Source organism: Citrus clementina, unplaced genomic scaffold (genome assembly GCF_000493195.1).
Source record: "Citrus clementina cultivar Clemenules unplaced genomic scaffold, Citrus_clementina_v1.0 scaffold_6, whole genome shotgun sequence".
NCBI lineage: Eukaryota > Viridiplantae > Streptophyta > Magnoliopsida > Sapindales > Rutaceae > Citrus > Citrus x clementina.
In genome coordinates, this window is record NW_006262139.1 from 3,638,938 (window position 1) to 3,657,285 (window position 18,348).

General features: G+C 33.7%; 1 protein-coding gene across 1 annotated transcript; it reads right to left on the reverse strand.

Moving 5' to 3' along the window:
- Positions 1 to 15,917: 15,917 nt before the first annotated feature.
- Positions 15,918 to 17,954, reverse strand: LOC18039488. Its single transcript, XM_006428371.2, has 4 exons — positions 17,658 to 17,954; positions 17,350 to 17,538; positions 17,025 to 17,240; positions 15,918 to 16,551 (listed from the first exon to the last, which is right to left on the reverse strand). Exons 1-4 carry the CDS (start codon positions 17,658 to 17,660, stop codon positions 16,300 to 16,302), a joined length of 660 nt encoding a protein of 219 aa, XP_006428434.1. The 5' UTR covers positions 17,661 to 17,954; the 3' UTR covers positions 15,918 to 16,299.
- Positions 17,955 to 18,348: the final 394 nt, after the last annotated feature.

The following is an 18,348-nucleotide window of genomic DNA, read 5'->3' on the forward strand; positions in this document are numbered from 1 at the left end:
ACGATCTGGATGAAAACATCATGCAAGACTTGATTGGTGATGGTTGCATACTAGGTTGATTAGCCTCTTGTCTGCATGTTTTTTGTTGATACTCTTATCGGATGAGCCTTAAGCCTTTTTTATAGATCGACAAAGGAGTTGTATTGTCTGGGTCATCTGGAGGCAAAGGAGGCCTTTGTTGGCATGGTTCCATCCTATGACTTTTTTTTTTTCGATGCCTGGGCTGTCTGTTAAAGTCATCATCATCTTCTTCTTCAAGGCATTGACAGCCTGGATCACACATATGGGACCCTGGAACATCCCATAAAAAAATGGCCATTAATCTTATCCGGGTAAATCGGATAACCATCAGAGGCAAATCCATGGATGGGAATGTTTTCATGGGCTGTAAGAACAGCCGTAATCATGGAAGAGTAAGAGAAGGAGTTTCTGGGTGGTGTTTGTTCAGTAGGTGGCTAAAAAGTCATCTGAACTGTTCCATCAGCTCTTTTTTCAAAGAGAGCATCAGAGGTTTGAACAAGTTGGGAATTCTGGTGAAATTTTTCATAATTGGATAGCCACTCAAGAGGCATGAGCTTAAGAAGCTCTTGCTTTTGGATTTGTCTTGGAATCTAAACTATAGAAGGGACGGTTTCTGAATCAACAAGGATCATTAAGGCATTAGATGAGGTTTGTGGTGTAGGAAGATCAAGTGCATGGTTTTATAGTCGGTACACCAGCTGGTGGTGTTCAGCTCCTTGAAGCTGGATCTGAACCTTTAAGGTTGTGGGTAAATTAGGATCATCTAGAGAGAGATTGAAATTTGGGTAAAAAGTTAAAAGAACACTTCCTGCATGTAGGGTAGTCAGGACAGTGCCAATGACTGCATGTTGGTACTCTTTGAATTGGATGTTGAGCAGTGCTAGCCGAGCAGTGACTGGTAATCCCTTTCTGCCATGAAGAATGAGAATTAATCGGACTCCACCAAGATCGAGGTGAGTATATCCTTCCCTTTTCCGTTGGGAAACAAGATCTGTTGGAATCTCCAAAGTGACATACTGTTCAGATTGTGTTGCCTGAAGAGCACATTGATCCAATTGAGATGACTGGACATATTCCTTAGGAGCAGGTCTTTTAGTTGAAATCAAGGTTCTAATACTCTGGGTATAGAAGATTCACTGATCTGAGCTGAATCAGGGAAACAAGGTTTTCTATTTTGGAGGCTAGGTGTTTAGTACAAGTTTTGGGAAGAGAAAGAGTTGAAGAAAGAGAAATATGAGCAAGATTTTCTGAACTATTGGATGAAGAAGCCATTTGAGAATATTTTCCTCTATTCACCAATTAAAACAAACAGACTTAACCTTTACCACTTCGTTTTAGAGAGAGCATAATGCATAGAAGAGAATTGTACGTGGCCTGTTATACCAGCAGTGAAAACTGATCTAGTCCCCATTCGGGATGACCATCAGAATATATGTCGCTGGTTTCCTGCCGATATACAATTATATTCTAGCCTTTTGGAAAAGTTTGGAAAGCCGATATACATAATTTGCTTGTGATGAAAGACTTTCATTCGATGATTGTAAATATTAGCATTTTTGTTTGCATCATTTCAAATATCTTCAAGTTCTACTAGCTATAATCTTTTTCCAAATCAACCTGTTACATGTCAAAGTTGAATTTCTTAATATCCCAGTATGCATGATGCTCGAGTTCCACACGTAGGTGATAAGCTTTCCCATACACAAGCATAGGATGACATCCTAATAGGTATCTTAAAGGTTATTTGATATTCCTATAATGTGTCATCGAATCTTAATGACCAATCTTTTCTATCGGCTCTCACCGTGTTTTTTAATATGTCCTTTATTTCTTTATTAGAGATCTCGAATTGGCCACTTTGAATGATTTGTTGCAAAAGTGGGTACCACCATCACTAATTATTGCCCAAAGGAATCCAAAGTGCGAAACAATGTTGCTCTTAAAAAATCTTATCACCACGTTGTGATCATTGGTTTCGCACATAATTATTTCTACCTACTTGGACACGTAGTTGACAGCAACCAATATGAACTAATGACCAAAAGAAGGAGGAAGGGGTCCCATGCAATCAATGCCCCACACATAAAAAATTTTGACCACTAGAATAGGGTTTAATGGCATCATGTTTCTTCATGCAATGCTTCTCATACACTGGCACTTGTCACATAAAATAAAAAAGTATAAGCCATTTTCTTAGTACTAAAATGGCCTCCACAAGTTCACATCGTTTGACAATTTATCTATGTAATACTTGAACAAATAAAGATCATCTCAAAAGAAACTCTTTATTTTCACAAAATATTTGGCTTTGTCCTACTTAGTTTAATACTCTGAAAGTTGAACTTTAATAAAATAGTAACTATAATAGTAAACTAGGGTAATTCATTCAACAATAATGGTTCTAAAATTATGAACTCAAGGTCAAATTCTTGCAAAAAGAACACCTAGCAAATCAGTCTGGCAAAGCAGCATGATTTGCGAACAAGATTATTTTACTTCCTATGGATAAGATCGAAATTTTTCTAATGCAAACACTACTGCTAGCATTTCTTTCTCAATGGTTGAGTAATTCAACTATACATCATTCACTATCATACTAGCGTAGTAAATGACATGGGGAATTCATTAACTCTTTGGCCTAATACTCATCTTGTTGCATAATTAAATTCATCACACATGAGCTCAAAAGGTAATCCCCAGTTTGGGTTGAATAATAAGTGATGAGGTCAACAACTGTTTTAATTTTTCAAATGCCTCAAGACATGAATCATGAAAGACAAAAGGTACATCTTTAGCAAGTAAATTGCATAAAGGTTTAAAAATTTTGCTAAAATATTTAATGAGACGTCTATAAAAACCAGCATGCCTAAGGAAAGATCTTACCTCTCTGATTATTTTGAGTAGAGGAGGATTGGAATGAGATCTACCTTGACTTTATCAACCTTAATGCATTTGCTAGAAATGATATGACCTAGAACAATACCTTGTTTCACCATAAAAATGACACTTCTCCTGGTTCAAGACTAAATTCTTCTCTATACATCTCTGCAGGGCTAGTGTTAGATAATGTAAACACTGAGCTATGAACTATTAGAAATATGGTAAATGATACCTGCATCTAATAGTTTAAGAACTTCAACTCTAATAACTTCTTTCATATTAGGATTTAACTGATGTTTCATTTTCCTACTAGGTTTGGCATTTTCGTCAAGGTGAATGTAATGCATGCAATCTATTGGATTTATACCTTTGATGTCAGCTATGGTCCATCATAATGCCTTTCTGTGCTCTCTTAGAATACCCAACAACTTACTCTTTTGTGTGTCATCAAGAGAAGATGAATTATTACTGGCAAAGTGTTTTCATCTCCTAAGAATGCATACTACAAAGTGTCAGGTAATGGTTTGAGCTAAAGCTTTGTTGATGATTCCGGTTATGGACTGAGTTTCTTCCTTGATGATTCTAGTTGCTCTATCCATGGGTAGTGATGAATCGAGTAAGGCATTGACCTCGTCAACTAATCTGTCAATATCAAAATCCAAACCAAAGTGGGTTAAACATGTTTGTAAGGAAAATCACTATGATTAGAAGAAAAAGTATAATCAACTAGTTCTTCAATGAAATCAACATCAACAATTCCTACATCTCCATTGCGAGGTTGTTTATCAATGTTAAAGATATTCAACTACATGGTTAAATTGCCAAAAAAAATAATTGCATATTTCTAGTTCTGCATTGAATATGTGCATCGGTAGTTACTAAGAAAAGTTAGCCCAAAATAATGGGGATGTGCTTCTTCAAATCTTGCACTAGTTGAGTGTCAATTGTAATAAAATCAATAGGGAAATAAAATTTATCTACCTAAATAAGCACGTCCTCCGCAAGACCATGAGCTATTTTCATGGGTCGATCTGCAAACTACAACACAATTGGATTTGGGTGTAATTCTCCTGTTACTCAAAAGATTTACACTAGCTCTTAATTCCAATAAAGCATTCTCAAATAAGTGGTTCCCAATACTACATCAGAAAGTAGGGGAGCTTGGGTCTTTGAATTGTTTAGGAATTTTGTGTTCAAGTATCAAACTAATGTTTTATATTAAAAGACCTTCTTTTGAACATGAATGCTTCTCTTTTTAGTGCAAAGGTCTTTAAGAAACTTAGCATAAAAGGTCACTTGTTTAATAGTATCAAACAAAGAGATGTTAAAACATACTTGTTTAAAGATTTCCATAATCTCACTTGTAGAGTTTCCCTTCTTTGCTTTATCTAACTTATGGGGGAAATGAGCTTTGGGGAAGTGTTCTTGTCGGCTGCTTTCTTCTTTCTCCTTTGGTGATAAGTCATCAGAGTCTGAAGGGTTTGTCTTTAGTTGTCTTTTTTATTGGCATCTCCTCTTTATTGTCTATTTTCTTGCCATTTCGCAAGGTCATGATGGATTTCACCTCTTCATATTGTTGGGGTGAAATTGTACTTACTTCATGCACTTTTTTAGGATTAGGAATTGGCTAGCTTGGGAATTTATCTTTCTCAACAGTCACTGCCAAGGCTTGAACCGAAGAAGCAAGTTGACCTACTATATTTTTTAGGCTTAAGATTGGTTAGGCTTTTGAATTGATGCCAACCCTCATCTCATTCTGTAGATTGTCAATGATGCGATTTTGTTGTTCTATTGAGAAATAGATCAAATTTTTAAAATTCTAGTGCGCCTCTTCCCATGGTTTGGTTTGTGAGTAGTTTTGATTATGATTATATTGTCTGAATGGTGGTTGAGCGATATGAGGAGCTTGGTGAACTGGTTACACTAGGATGGTCTCTCCACCCAGGGTTGTAAGTATTATAGTAAGGGTTGTAGTTCGACTACTTTCTCATCACATTTATGGCATTGGCTTGTAACGTTATTTGACGAGAAAGTCCTTCGACTATTGCTTCGACTTCCTTAGACTATTGCTTTGACTTCCTTGATGTTCGATCTTGACTCACCAATGTAGATTTCATTTATTCTCTTGATTTTTCTCACATTCCTGAATGATTGACTTTGCTGTTGGGAATTATCAGCTTGTTGCTGAAAGAAATCCCAAATTTCTGATGCGCTTTAAACATTAGCTCACCTCCATTTGTCACCATTAGCCACTCATGCGCATGTAGCAATTGTTATTCCAAGAAGTACTGACATTGGTGTCATTTCTCGTACCCATGATGTGGATTATATAAGAGTAACCTATTGAATTGCTCCCATGCTAAGAAAAATTGCTCGTCTTCTCTCTGAGTAAACTCTAAGATTTCCTTACGAATAGCATTAGGAAGTATTAATTTAAAAACTTAGTTACCAGTACTTCCCACGATGTGACATTATTAGCAAGCGATATATTTATCCAAGAACGAGTTCTATCCTTTAGAGAGAATGGAAACAATCTAAGCTTGACATCTTTATCTAAAACAATTTCAAATTTAAAAGTTTGGCAAACAACATGAAAATCATTCAAATGATTGTATGGGTCTTCATTTTCCAAGCCATAAAATGATGCGAGACAATTTAGCACACTAAGTTTCAACTCGAAACTCCTAGTAGTTACATTGAGGTATCTTATGCATGATGTGCTCGAATTAGCTAATAGACTGAAGTAATCCTTAAATGACCTCTCTTGTGGTGCTTGTGATTGTTCCAATTTCATTTCAAATTTATCCTTAATTTTAACTTGTGATGCAATGTGTCTTTGTGTGTGAAGTGTCCTTTCCCCGTTCAAGGTCAATCGATTCTCGATCATGTGGTTGTGACCTTAGACTGTGTATGCAAAGAAAATTAAAACAAAATTAATGAAAGTAAAGAGAGAGGATAAACTATGATACTAACCTTATCACGCGGTTACACACTAACTATGAAAACACCCTCAAAACTTGCACACAAAGTTATTTACAATATTTACAAAGAAATTAACTTTACAAATTAAAATGACTTACCTCCTTGATAACGGCGCCAAAAACTTGTTGAGCGAATTTTATTGTATTCACAAGCACACGAATCTATTGTAGTATAGATTTATAGTGATAACTCTCAATCCCGCGGAATGTAGATTTAGTCATGCACAGGGTTCATTTTCCAAAGTTCATTTGTGAAATGGTTGGATGTGATTTTTCGATAGCATTTAAATTAAAAAGATAGCGGGAATAAATTAAAGTTAGAACAATTCAAATGAAGCGTTTGAGTCTCTGGATTCACACTCAATATTTCACCATGGGCTTAATATTCCTTTTTAAGACTCCTCATAAGCCTAAATCTAATAAATATGGTATCAAGTACTCATTGTGCCAAGGAAAATAATCTTCTGTCAGATGTGGTATCAAGAGCATGTTGTGCTAGGTGATAATAATCCTATTGTCGACAATATGGCAAGCCTATCCACTAAGTAACTTAGAGACATGCTCCGTCAACACTGAGTCAAGATGGACCACAAATGCTAGAGGGGAGTTTTTCCCTAATAATATCCACTAAGTACTAATCATGCCAAACAGCAATAATCTTGCACTAAAGAGCTAATCTACCATAAAAAATCTAGGCAAAATCATTATGGTTGTCAACGATGAGTCAAGACAACCCAAATAAATTAAAGAGAGAATGTAAACTTATCAAATTAAGCCCTTGGATCATATTAAGGCTTCACCTTCAGCCTAAGTTTGAAACTAAATTAGCTACTCATTTTGAACCAGGGGTAAAATGATAATTTTATAAAAAAAGGAAAATACAAAATACAGTAAGATTTAGACAAAAATAGCTCAAATTTGCTGAATTAGGGGGAAGAGCCCCCCATCTATAGATGCACTAAGTAAATCATTGTTTTCGCAAGCTTTGATTGGCTGGAACACACCGTTGGTGAATAGTACATCAGTAAATCAGTCCAATAATATGCTGCACATCATCAATCGATGCCACATCATTGGTCAACACCAAATCATTGGTCGACGCCACATCATCAGTCAAATAGGATGTCGCCATGTTTGTGGTTAATGCCATGTTATCGGTCGATGCCACATCAGTAAAGCCCCACCAAAATTCTAAAATTATGGATATGATACTGTTCACATATACAATTTTTTCCCTTATGTCCTTTCCTAAGGTTTTTAACTATTCTGGGCTAAAAAATGATATCCGTTTTGCTTTCTGACTTTTTATTTATTATGAAATGACCAAAATACTCTTAAAATGCATAAAATACTCAACTTATAATAAAACAAACACAATCAGAGTTAAAAGGACTCAAATACATAAAAGTAGAAATGTTAGCTAGGCTTGGAGTGTAAAATGATAATTTTACCCTTTTTAAATATGCATTCTCAAGTACTCTACAAATGCTTTTGGTAAATTGGGCTTTAAATTATCTAATAGGGTATGGACCTTTAATGTGTAGAGACTTAATGGTACTTTCTATTTCTATGATGGATTGAAATATGAACACCTAGCAATAACAGGAAAAGTTATCTATATTAGTGGTTACGATCCCTAGATCACACATATCATCCTATTCTCAACAGAGAGAAGCTTCAAAGAATGCTCTACTAGAAGCATTATGGATTCAGGTATGCTTCCGCATATTCGTTTATTAATTTTTGGTGAAACAATATGATGTTCGTAATAGTTTTCATCAAAAGTTTGTTATTCTAACAAGTGATATCAGAGCCTCTTCATGTTGAATCATTAAGAATTGAATATATTTTCAATTAATTATTAAGATTTTGGTGTTCTCGAATTTAATAATTTTGTTATTATTAAGTTGAAGAACAATTATGGCCGTTCTTTTTAAGGATTAAAAAGAATCGATAAATTTTAAAACCTTCAAAATTGGGCATTCAAAAATTTCAGTTAAGCCTAGTAGCAGCCATTACCACCACCGACGTCATCATCGCCATATAGTAGTGGTGTACTGGTGTCTGAGCAATTGTTGGCAGTACATTGTGATGTGCCTTCTACTGGTTCTCCTGAAACCGCAATGTTTCGTCATTGGACGGTGTTTAGGTAGCAAATTCAAGCCCCAGAGTTGCAAGAGATTGGCCATTGCATGGCTGTTGGTCTGCAACGGCAAACAACCGCAACCTGGTCAAGAGAAGAAAATCTGTATAAAGCAGAACAAAAAAAAAATAGAAAAGCACCAGTAAGGTGTGGCCTAGCGAGCAAACCGTAGAAGCGGTGGCCTTCAATTAAGGAGCATGAAGATTAAAAAAAAAATAGGGCGTGAGTTGGCTTAACATCCAGGTTGATTTGACCCAACTCGGTCCAACCCGTACTCGATCAATAGTTGAGCTATCAATAATTGATCATTGATTGTTGACTTTAACCCTAAATTTTTTTAATGACAATTTTGGTATAATTTTAAATTCAAATATTAGTATAGTTATATATCTTTTGAGATGAATTAATTAAAACAAGAAGTTGCCAAAGCAACCTCTCCTGTGAAAGTTAATTTGTTTTGGAATATAAATAGTTGTGTGTATGTAATCTTTGTGAATATCGATCGACTCAAAGATATGTCTATATTTGATAGAATTGCATGTGTGTCTATGGTAATGAATGCATAATGATTTACTATTTGACATATTTTTTTTATCAGTGTTTGCTTACTTATTATTTTGTTTAAAGATAAAATATTAATGGAAGGCCTAGTATCTTGAGATGGGTTTACTTTTATTTGATTTTTTTTTAGACTATATAAGCTTGTTTTGTGTGTTTATTTTATGACTCCTGCTAATGTTACTGCCATAATCAAATCTATTTCTATGCTAAGAAAAAGGCTGAAATTGTTAAATAGATACACGAGAAGGCGAAGTTCAACATTGAGCAGAGAACTGAGCAATATGCTAAACAAGCCAACAAAGGGGGACATAAGCTAATCTTTAAACCTGGCGATTGGGTGTGGTTTGAGTACAAACTGGATTTGCCTGGTGAGTACAATGTAAGTGCTACTTTTAATGTTTCTGATTTGAGTCCTTTTGATGTAGGTGATGATTTGAGGACAAATCCTCTTCAAGAGGAGGGGAATGATGAGATTAAGGATAAAACTATCACAAGCACATGACATGAGGCATATTCAGATCCTACTCAAGTTCCCGTTGGACCCGTTACAAGAGCTCGAGCAAAGAAATTCAAAGAAGGAATTAATGGATTGATTCAAGCAACTTGGGCTCAATCAAATTCATGGAGGCCCGTTGAAGGAATTGCACATGATAAATGCATTCTTCAGACTCTTGAAGTTTTCAAATAATCACGTCCATGAAATAGGGAGTTGCCTTGCACATTATGGCGAGAAAATATATTATTTTCCTTTTTCAAATACTTTCCCGTTTCCTGAGGAGGCTATTAGGGAAACAAATCAATTATTTCTATTTTAATCGTCTAGTTTCCATTTAATTGATGTAAGGCATTTAAGCCAATTAGGATTCTGATTTGATTTAGATTCTTTCCTATTTACTTAGATTAGGATTCTGATTTAGTTTAAATTTCTTTCCTATTTACTTAGATTAGGCTTTTAATTTTATTTAGATTCTTTCCTATTAGGGAAGATTCAAATTCAGATTTGATTTTTTGTTATGATTTATTTCCAAAAATTCTTGTAGCCAACCCTATATAATGTACTCGAATCCAATAAATAGGGAGAAGTTTTTGATGCAATTGGTGAGAGAGTTAATTCTCTTTGGTTCTTTACGAACTCTTTGAACTTGTTGGATTTCCGTGGCGTTCAAACTCTTGACTTATCAATCAGACCATCCATAGCTGATTGTGGCATCTTCACATACCAAGGTTCGTGCATTCAATAAGTATTGGGTCGAGGTTCCATTCCATTCCTGGTTTAGATTCGATCTTGGGAACTAAATTGATTAGGGTCGCGTCAGTTTTTGACGGGGTTCGTATCATTCCTACAGTTGCTTGGAATGACCAATAATATTTTATGACGTTCACAGACGATTTTTCTAGATATGGCTACATATATCTCGTATATGAAAAATCGTAGTCCTTGGATATGTTCAAAAATTTTAAGGCTGAAGTTGATAACTAACTCAACAAAATAATCAAAAGCGTCAGATTTGACCGTGGTAGTGAGTACTAGAGCAGATATGATAGTTCAGGTGAACAACGTCTAGAACTATTTGCTAAGTTCCTAAAGGAATGTGGTATTGCTCCATAATACACTAGGCCAGGCGTGTCCACTACATTTAAGGACATGATAAATGGTATGATTTGTCATTCTAGAAAGAAACACTTAAGATTGCAGCACATATCCTTATGGGAGTTCCAATTAAAGTGACTGTTAAAACCCTACTACGAACTCTAGATAGGCAATAAGCTTAGTCTAAAACCCTTGCATGTTTGGAGAAATCCAGCTGAGGAATGGCCTTATAGGCCTAATAAAAAGAAACTAGACTCAAGAATTGTAACTGAGAGATCTACGGAATACAAGTTTTATGATCCCACGAATAAGTCTATTTTCAAGTCGAAAAATGCTCACTACTTTGAGGATGTAGAGTTTGAGGGGGGGAGATACAATCAGAAACATTGTCATTGAAGAAGAATATGTTGATATTCCCACAATTGTTATTGGTATTAATCAGGATCTCATTCTTGGCTTTGTTTAAGACACAATAGATCAAGACGGTGTTAAAGAACCCCTCGTACAAGAAATTATTTATGAGGAAGATCCATTAGAGAAATCTACCACCACAAGAATTTATGCCATTAAGAAGATCCATTAGAGAAAGGAAAAGTGCAATGCCAGATTATTATATTGTATTTCTCTAAGGATAGGGGTTAGATATTGGAGTGAAGGAAGATGATCTAGTCAATTTCCGTCAAGTCATGGAAAATTCTAACTCTCAGAAATGAATTGATGTCGTGAATGAGAAGATAAAGTCTATGAAGGACAATGACGTATGGGATATTGTCTCATTGCCAGAATACACAAAGCATGTTGGTTACAAATAGATATTTAAGACCAAGAGGCATTCAAAAGGCAATGTGGAGAGAAACAAGGTCACTAGTTTCTTTGAAATACTCTTTCAGGATTATAATGGCATTGGTGACGCATTTCAATCTTGAGTTACATCAGATGGATGTGAAGATAGCATTTTTTCAATGGTGAGATTGATGAGATAATCTATATGATGCGACTAGAAAACTTTGGGTCAGGAGACCCAAAGAACAGGGTTTGAAACTTGAGAAATCCATTTATAAGCTCAAGCAAGCATGTCGGCAATGGTATTTTAAATTTCATCAAGTTGTCGCCTCATTCAGTTTTCAAAAGAATTTGGTAGATGATTGTATATACCATAAATTCTTTAAGAGGAAGCATGTTTTTCTAACATTTAGCTTGCCAACAACAGTAGAGCCTTATTGGAAGAAATTTATAGCAACGAATTTTGAGATGAAAGATCTTGGTGATGCCTTTCTTGTATTAGGCATGCAGATACATCAAGATCGCCCCTGGGATTTTTTGGAACTATCATAAAAAATATATATTGAAAAGATTCTCAAGAGATATGGCATGCAAGATTAGTCTCAATTAGTGCCTTACGAACGATTTCAGGAAAGAAAATGCAAAAGATTTCTTACACCTAAGAAGTAATAAGTTTGATGTATGCTTAGGTTTGTACGCAACCGGATATTGTGTATGTTACTGGGATTCAGACAAATACTTAAGTAATTAAAGAGTAGTTGATTGAAGAAGCCAAACGAGTCTTATATTACTTAAACAGAACAAAAGACTATACTATCACATATCATAGGCTAGACCAACTTGATATCATTGGGTGTACTGACTCTGATTTTATCGGATGACAAGATAGTATGAAATCTACTTCGAGTTACATTTATTACATTTAAAAGAGTGTTAAACAGTCTTTTATAGCTTCTTCTAAGATGATAGCAGGGTTTATAGCTTTTTATGAGGCGTCCAATCACGAAATATGGTTGCGAAATTTTGTTGTGGCTGCATATAGTTGACGAAACAATGTTGTATTCCAATAACAACAGAAGCTCGACAAAGTTAAAGCATATAGATATAAAGTTCCTAATTGTTAAAGAAAGAGTTTAGAGTGGACCGTTGTCTATAAAGCATGAGCACGTCTGTACAAACTTCGTGATTGCAGATCCAGTTACTAAGTGATTGCCATCCAAAATGTTTTATGAACACACTGTTTATATGGGTGTTATATCATTAAATGATATTCAGTTTTATTGGGAGTTTGTGATTTTAGATACTCATTTGTTATAGGCATTTTTTAGTTATCCAATTATGGATATTTGAGATTATTTTTTGCAGAAATAAAGCTTTGGTTTATTCACACTCTAGTTTTTGTATGGTTTGATCTCACTAAGGTTTATTCAAGTTATGATAGTTGCAAAAAAAACCACTTTTATCCTATGTTAGTGTGATTGATGGATCAAATTAATTATAATTACAATTCGATAATAACAATAAATTTAAGCTCATATAGTTATTTTTACAAAGTATGATTATAAGTTACAGAAATAGCTCAAGTGAGAGATTACTGGATAAAGGAAAGTAATATGTCAATTGAAATATAATACCATGGGAGACAAAAAGAGGGTTACAACTAGTATGTAATGGCGGCAAGGCAACATTGTTTCGTCCAACTTCAATTTAGAGGAATGTTCTAACAACTCTATTCCGAGCACGAGAAACACAGTTTTGGAAATAAGCTGAACTGTTCACGAATCAACAGTGTGTTAGCTGGCACATTGAAAGACACGTGCCAGTGAAATATGCTCTAGAATGACCAAGAGATAAAGCAGAAGGTCTAACCGTGAAAAATCAAAATACATGGCTTTCAACGTTTCAGTGTGGCAAGTCATGGAAAGCACGCGTATTGTCATATCATGCTCCTGAGCACAGAAATAAAACGACATGTCATCTCGAGAACGTTCCCCGTTGCCACGATAAAGCGACTGGGCACCGCTGCAATATGAAAAAGTTGGTCAAAGTTGGAATATAATAGAACGGACGGCTAAAAAGAACCACAAAAAGGGAAACATTGATTGAATGTGAAGTCCCAACTCAAGTCAACGTAGCCATAGATTAACTGATCTTAATTTAAAAAATAATAATAATCACTTGGTTAAAGATAGTTGATAATTTTCATCAATCTTATGATCAACCTACGAATTGTTTCAGACAAATTATATTTGTTAAATATTCTTTAGATTATTTAGTATAATTATTGGATTGACGTAAGTTATATTATTATGCAATGAATTTGAAATTTTTAATGTTTCATTTACTTATTTTGGAGAATTAAAGATACATCTTGTACATGAAGAAAAACTTAATGTATGGGGGTAAGAATTGTCATCCCATAAACATGGAAAATGTTAGACTTGTCATAATGATTGCATACTCCTGTAACGAAATGAAAAATATAACTAACGTCACGGTTCATGTAAACATAGCCTACATGAACATTATAATTTATTTGTATCTAAAATTTCCCAATAAAAAAATTATTAATGTTTAATTATTTGACGTTTCTGAAAACTCTATAATTTTTTCTTAGAATTTTGGAGCACGTTTATAAGGTGGTTTTGAACTGTGAATTTCCAATGAAAAATCTCCATTTTTCATTGGAATTTCACAATTTAATATATATATATATATATAGTGGACAGTGATTCAATCTGGGACTCCCGGATTGTATCACTATCCAAGAAGGCACGAGTTGGATTGATATATATAACCCTAGTGGCTTCTTTTTTATTTGTTTTAGTTGGTCACATGGTGGGGCCACCATGTGCAGCCACTAATGTCTTTGTTCCGCACACTGTTTCAATCCGGGACTATATATATGTATGCATGTATGTATGAAAATAGCAAAAATTTTAAGAAAACAGATTTGATAGAATTAGAAAGAAATCTATACAACGATGGAGTAGTTTATACTTTTATACAGATCAAATAATTTAATTTTGTGGACCCCCTTTTCCGCCCACAATTTTGAAACAATGTGTTTCATCTGCTGATAGATGTGAGAAGAGGGAAGGAAATTCCCTCTAACTCCACCTTTCTCAACTCTCGCCACTTGACCATAGTTCGAGTCCCATGTGATGACTCAATATTTTTCCTTTTTCATTTATTAATTGAGTGAAAAATAAATGACTTCTTTACTCATGTAAGAAAATGGGTAGAATAAGTACCTCCCCAGTATTAATAAGAATATATATATTAGTAAGAATATTTATTTAATGTGTGTTTTATGGACTTGATTTAGGAATAAGTTATAATAGATATTTATCTTAATTTAGGAATAAATCATAGTAGATATCTCATATTAGATTTCATAAAAGATATTAAACACCTTGTAAGTATATCATCTTCTACAGAATTATTTGTAGAGTAGATTAAAAATAGAAAAAAGGACATCAACACTTCTAAGATTTAGAAAAATGGTCATGAAAACTCCTAAGTTTTCATAAAGGAATACCAAGAATCTCTTTTGACCATAATACCTTTGGACTCTATTAACCTAATAAATTACTTCAATGTTTTATAATAAAATAATTATAATAACAGATTCAATTTAAAAAAAATTTCAATATATAAAATATTTTCATATATTACAATCTATTAGACATACTTTATTATATTTAAGTAAATTTTATAACAAATAGAAATTTTATATTTAAATAAATTTTTAAAAAATTAAATTATTTTGAATATTATGTAATTTTAACATTATTAGTACGTGAGATTTTTTTATTTGTAAAATATATTTAACCCAAAAATTTATTTTAAATCTCTACAATAAATACAAAAATGTTATTAAAATAAGTATAATAATTTGCATATTTAAATTTATTTTAATATTTTAATATTTTAATATTGTTAGTCTATTAGATAGATTACATTATTTATATTATATTTGTGTTTATTGAAAATTTCAAAATGAATTTTTTAGTTACTATAATAAAAGAGTACTATGGTTAAAAAATGATTTTGGATTTTAGTGGCCTTTTTTAAAACTTGGGAGTCTACATGACCATTTTCCCAAACTTTAAGAGTGTTAATATCCTTTTTCCTAAAAAGTATTATCATATTAAAAAAAATATCTTTTGATATTCAATCTCTAAGGGTGTTTCTAAGATAAGAGTTAAAAATAGACTATAAATAACAATAAATGGAGAGCAAATAAGATAAAATTCCATTGTCTTAACTTATACAAAAGAATTAAAAGAAAAAACTAACTCATAAATTAAGAATTGCTTCAAAATTATTAATGCATAATTTATTATTAGTTAATGTTGCTTTAATAAATAATTTTTAATACGAGATCCCGAATAAATTAAAAAAATAAGAGAAATACTTTGATATAATATTTTTTTTAACTTTAATCTTTATCGTATTAAAATAAAAGATCCTTTATCAAATAATTATTTATTTTTCAATAAAAGTACAGCACTACAACTAATCTTCCCTCGCCCGTGTCTGAGATTAAAATGTGCAAGAGATCTTTGCGAACCCTGGTGATCACAATTTTTTACACTCGATGAACTGTCGTGGCCATAGGGCGAAATTTCAAATTACATTCGACATTAGTAGGGTCGACAAAAGAAAGATAATTAGATAACCCACTTGAACTCAAAAACCAAACCGCCTTTCTGACATTTTAAGTTGTTATTCGCTTATTGCCAAGGGCGGCTGACCAACTTTTATGATTCTAAGGACTAAGACATTGTTTTTTTCTTCAAAGTTCAATGAATACTTGGCACGTGGAAACTAACATTTCAGACCCACGCCACACGTGTCAAAACCAATATGGCCCCCACTAAACGCGGAGTCTTCACATCACCATTAAATTCTTCCGAAAAAGGGGAACATAAGAAAGAACTGTTGTGCAGACGACAATAACACAAATGATTTTATTTCATTTCCATATACTGACATCCATTGCTTCACATATTACGAAAGAGTACATTGTCATTTCACCGGTACCATTTCTATCTGAGAAGAGGAAACCCTATTTACATTTTCAAGCAAAAACTTAGGTATAAAACAACCAAACCTGTATATATATATAAAATAAAAACTTTGACCTTATTACTACCATCCAGTCCTTTTTCACATTTTGTCTTATTTTCCACTTTCCTCAATCTTCTATTTTTTGCTGCTTCTATATACAAACAACTAAAGAAAAACTAGGCAAATGCGTACATTGATCAAACTATTTTGTATAAGTTGGGTGGATAATAAGATGATAAAACTAAAGTGCCAATAAGTAGACACTAGAATTCTATCAATAATCCCCCCATTGGAGCTCGGTGAGGGATTCCCTTTCTTCGCTTGCTGATTCGGTGACTAACAGCAGTTGGAGGGGGTGTTGAGGGGGAGAAGCTTTGCATTTTGTTGTTGTTGTTGCTGCTGAAGTCCCTATTCTTCAGCTTGCCGTGGATGCCGCTGCTGTATGAATCCTCAGAGTCTGATCCCATTGCTAGCCGGTTCTTCCTCTTTTGAAAATTCTTTGATGTTCCAACAATCTATAATAACATCAATATTTTGAAAATAGAAATTTTATAAAAATGTGCAAATTCACAAAAAAATAGGTAATTGAAATTTGAAAGGGGTGTTCATGTTTCACACTTCATAATCAATCTAATTATTGGTGTAACAACTTTCTCGGACTTAAAGAAAATCCAGCATCCAGGACCAGATGAACAGTCGTCAAGGAATAAAAAAAATTAAAGCAATCAAATTAATTAATCAATCAATAATCAAAGGGGTAATTGAAATTTGAAATCGAATTCTCAAGTACTCCACCTTCTGTAAGCTACTTAGTCATTAAGGAATAAAAAAATTAGAGGGGGTAATTAATTCATTATGAGAAGTCAACTCCATTCCAACCAAACAAACAATGTGTTAACTGAACATTATTGTTTTCTTTTCCCACACTTGCTCATCAACCAAACAAGAAAAATGGGACAACATTGAAATTAGTTGTGATTAAGGTTACCTTGCAGCCAAGAGAGCAGAAGCGGAAGGAATCAAGGAGACTGCGGTCGCAAACCTCGCAGGTGTTTGTGACACCCTTGCCAGGCCTAGGCTGAGGCCTCTCATTCAAGAACACAACTCTGGCACTGTTTATAACATAAGTTTGGACTCCAGATATGTCAAGCACCTTCTGAATTTCAGATACCCTTATCACATCATGGTATGAGGACCTTCTTATCTGTTCCATATAATCAAATCAATAAAATCAAGGATGCCCAGTAGTTTATAATTAGCTTGATTGGTCAATTTCAAAGAAACAGGGGATTTTGGGATTTTGATTTTTGAACCTGAATAGCACGATGGTCCTTATGGTAGTCCAAGCAGAGAGAGCAGAAAGCGCCATTCATACAATCCAAACAATACATATTGCATTCACTCTTATGAGAATCAGGATGTAACTTGCATTGAACGAAGAAGCTCTCCCTTAGCAATGGCTTCAGCCATGGAGGCCACCTGTTGTCCTCTTCATCGGGGCCCTATGACAAATAATCAAACACATATACATTAGGCCATTGTTGTAAACAAATAAAGAAAAATGCCCAAAGGGGGATAAAGAAAAGGAAGAATGTGAAAAAGTTGTTTGCAATTGTAATACCATTATTCTGCGATTCTTGGGCTTGATTTCACGGACAGTGGATTCTTGATTTTCGATCGCCAGCTTGAACAACTCACAGACTGAATATCTCGTTCAGTTAGAGAAAAAGGGTTTAAAGAGAGAGTGCTTGATATTATTAGTAGACAAAAGCAGAGGCGGCTGAGACTCTGAGACGATGAAAGAAAAATGTTCGTAAGAGAGAGGAGGAGGGCCGTTCTTATCTTCACACGCGAAGTCTACACTCCGAACCTAATGCCAAACCTAAGTGCGTTGGCCGCAAGGAACCCGCCTTCTTCTTTCCTTTTATTTTCCTTTCATTTTGACTGCTATTGCCTCTTTTTTGGTCTTATTATATATATATATGAACTTATAATTAAGAATTTATACACAAGTTAAATAATAATAAGTATAAATTTATTATATCATAAAATAAAATGTATTGTATTAAAATTTATATTTTTTTATTTTTAACTCATTTTTTTTATTATTAGATTGTCATATATATATATATATATATATATATATATATATATATATGAACTTATAATTAAGAATTTATACACAAGCTAAATAATAATAAGTATAAATTTATTATATCATAAAATAAAATGCATTGTATTAAAATTTATATTTTTTTATTTTTAACTCATTCTTAATTTTAATATTATTAGACTGTCATATATATATATAT

Coding starts and splice junctions, on each gene's coding strand:
- LOC18039488 (XM_006428371.2), bottom strand. Junction 17,241..17,349: donor AGGACCATCGTGCTATTCAG/GTTCAAAAATCA, acceptor TATATGGAACAG/ATAAGAAGGTCCTCATACCA. Junction 16,552..17,024: donor TCTGCTCTCTTGGCTGCAAG/GTAACCTTAATC, acceptor ATGTTATTATAG/ATTGTTGGAACATCAAAGAA.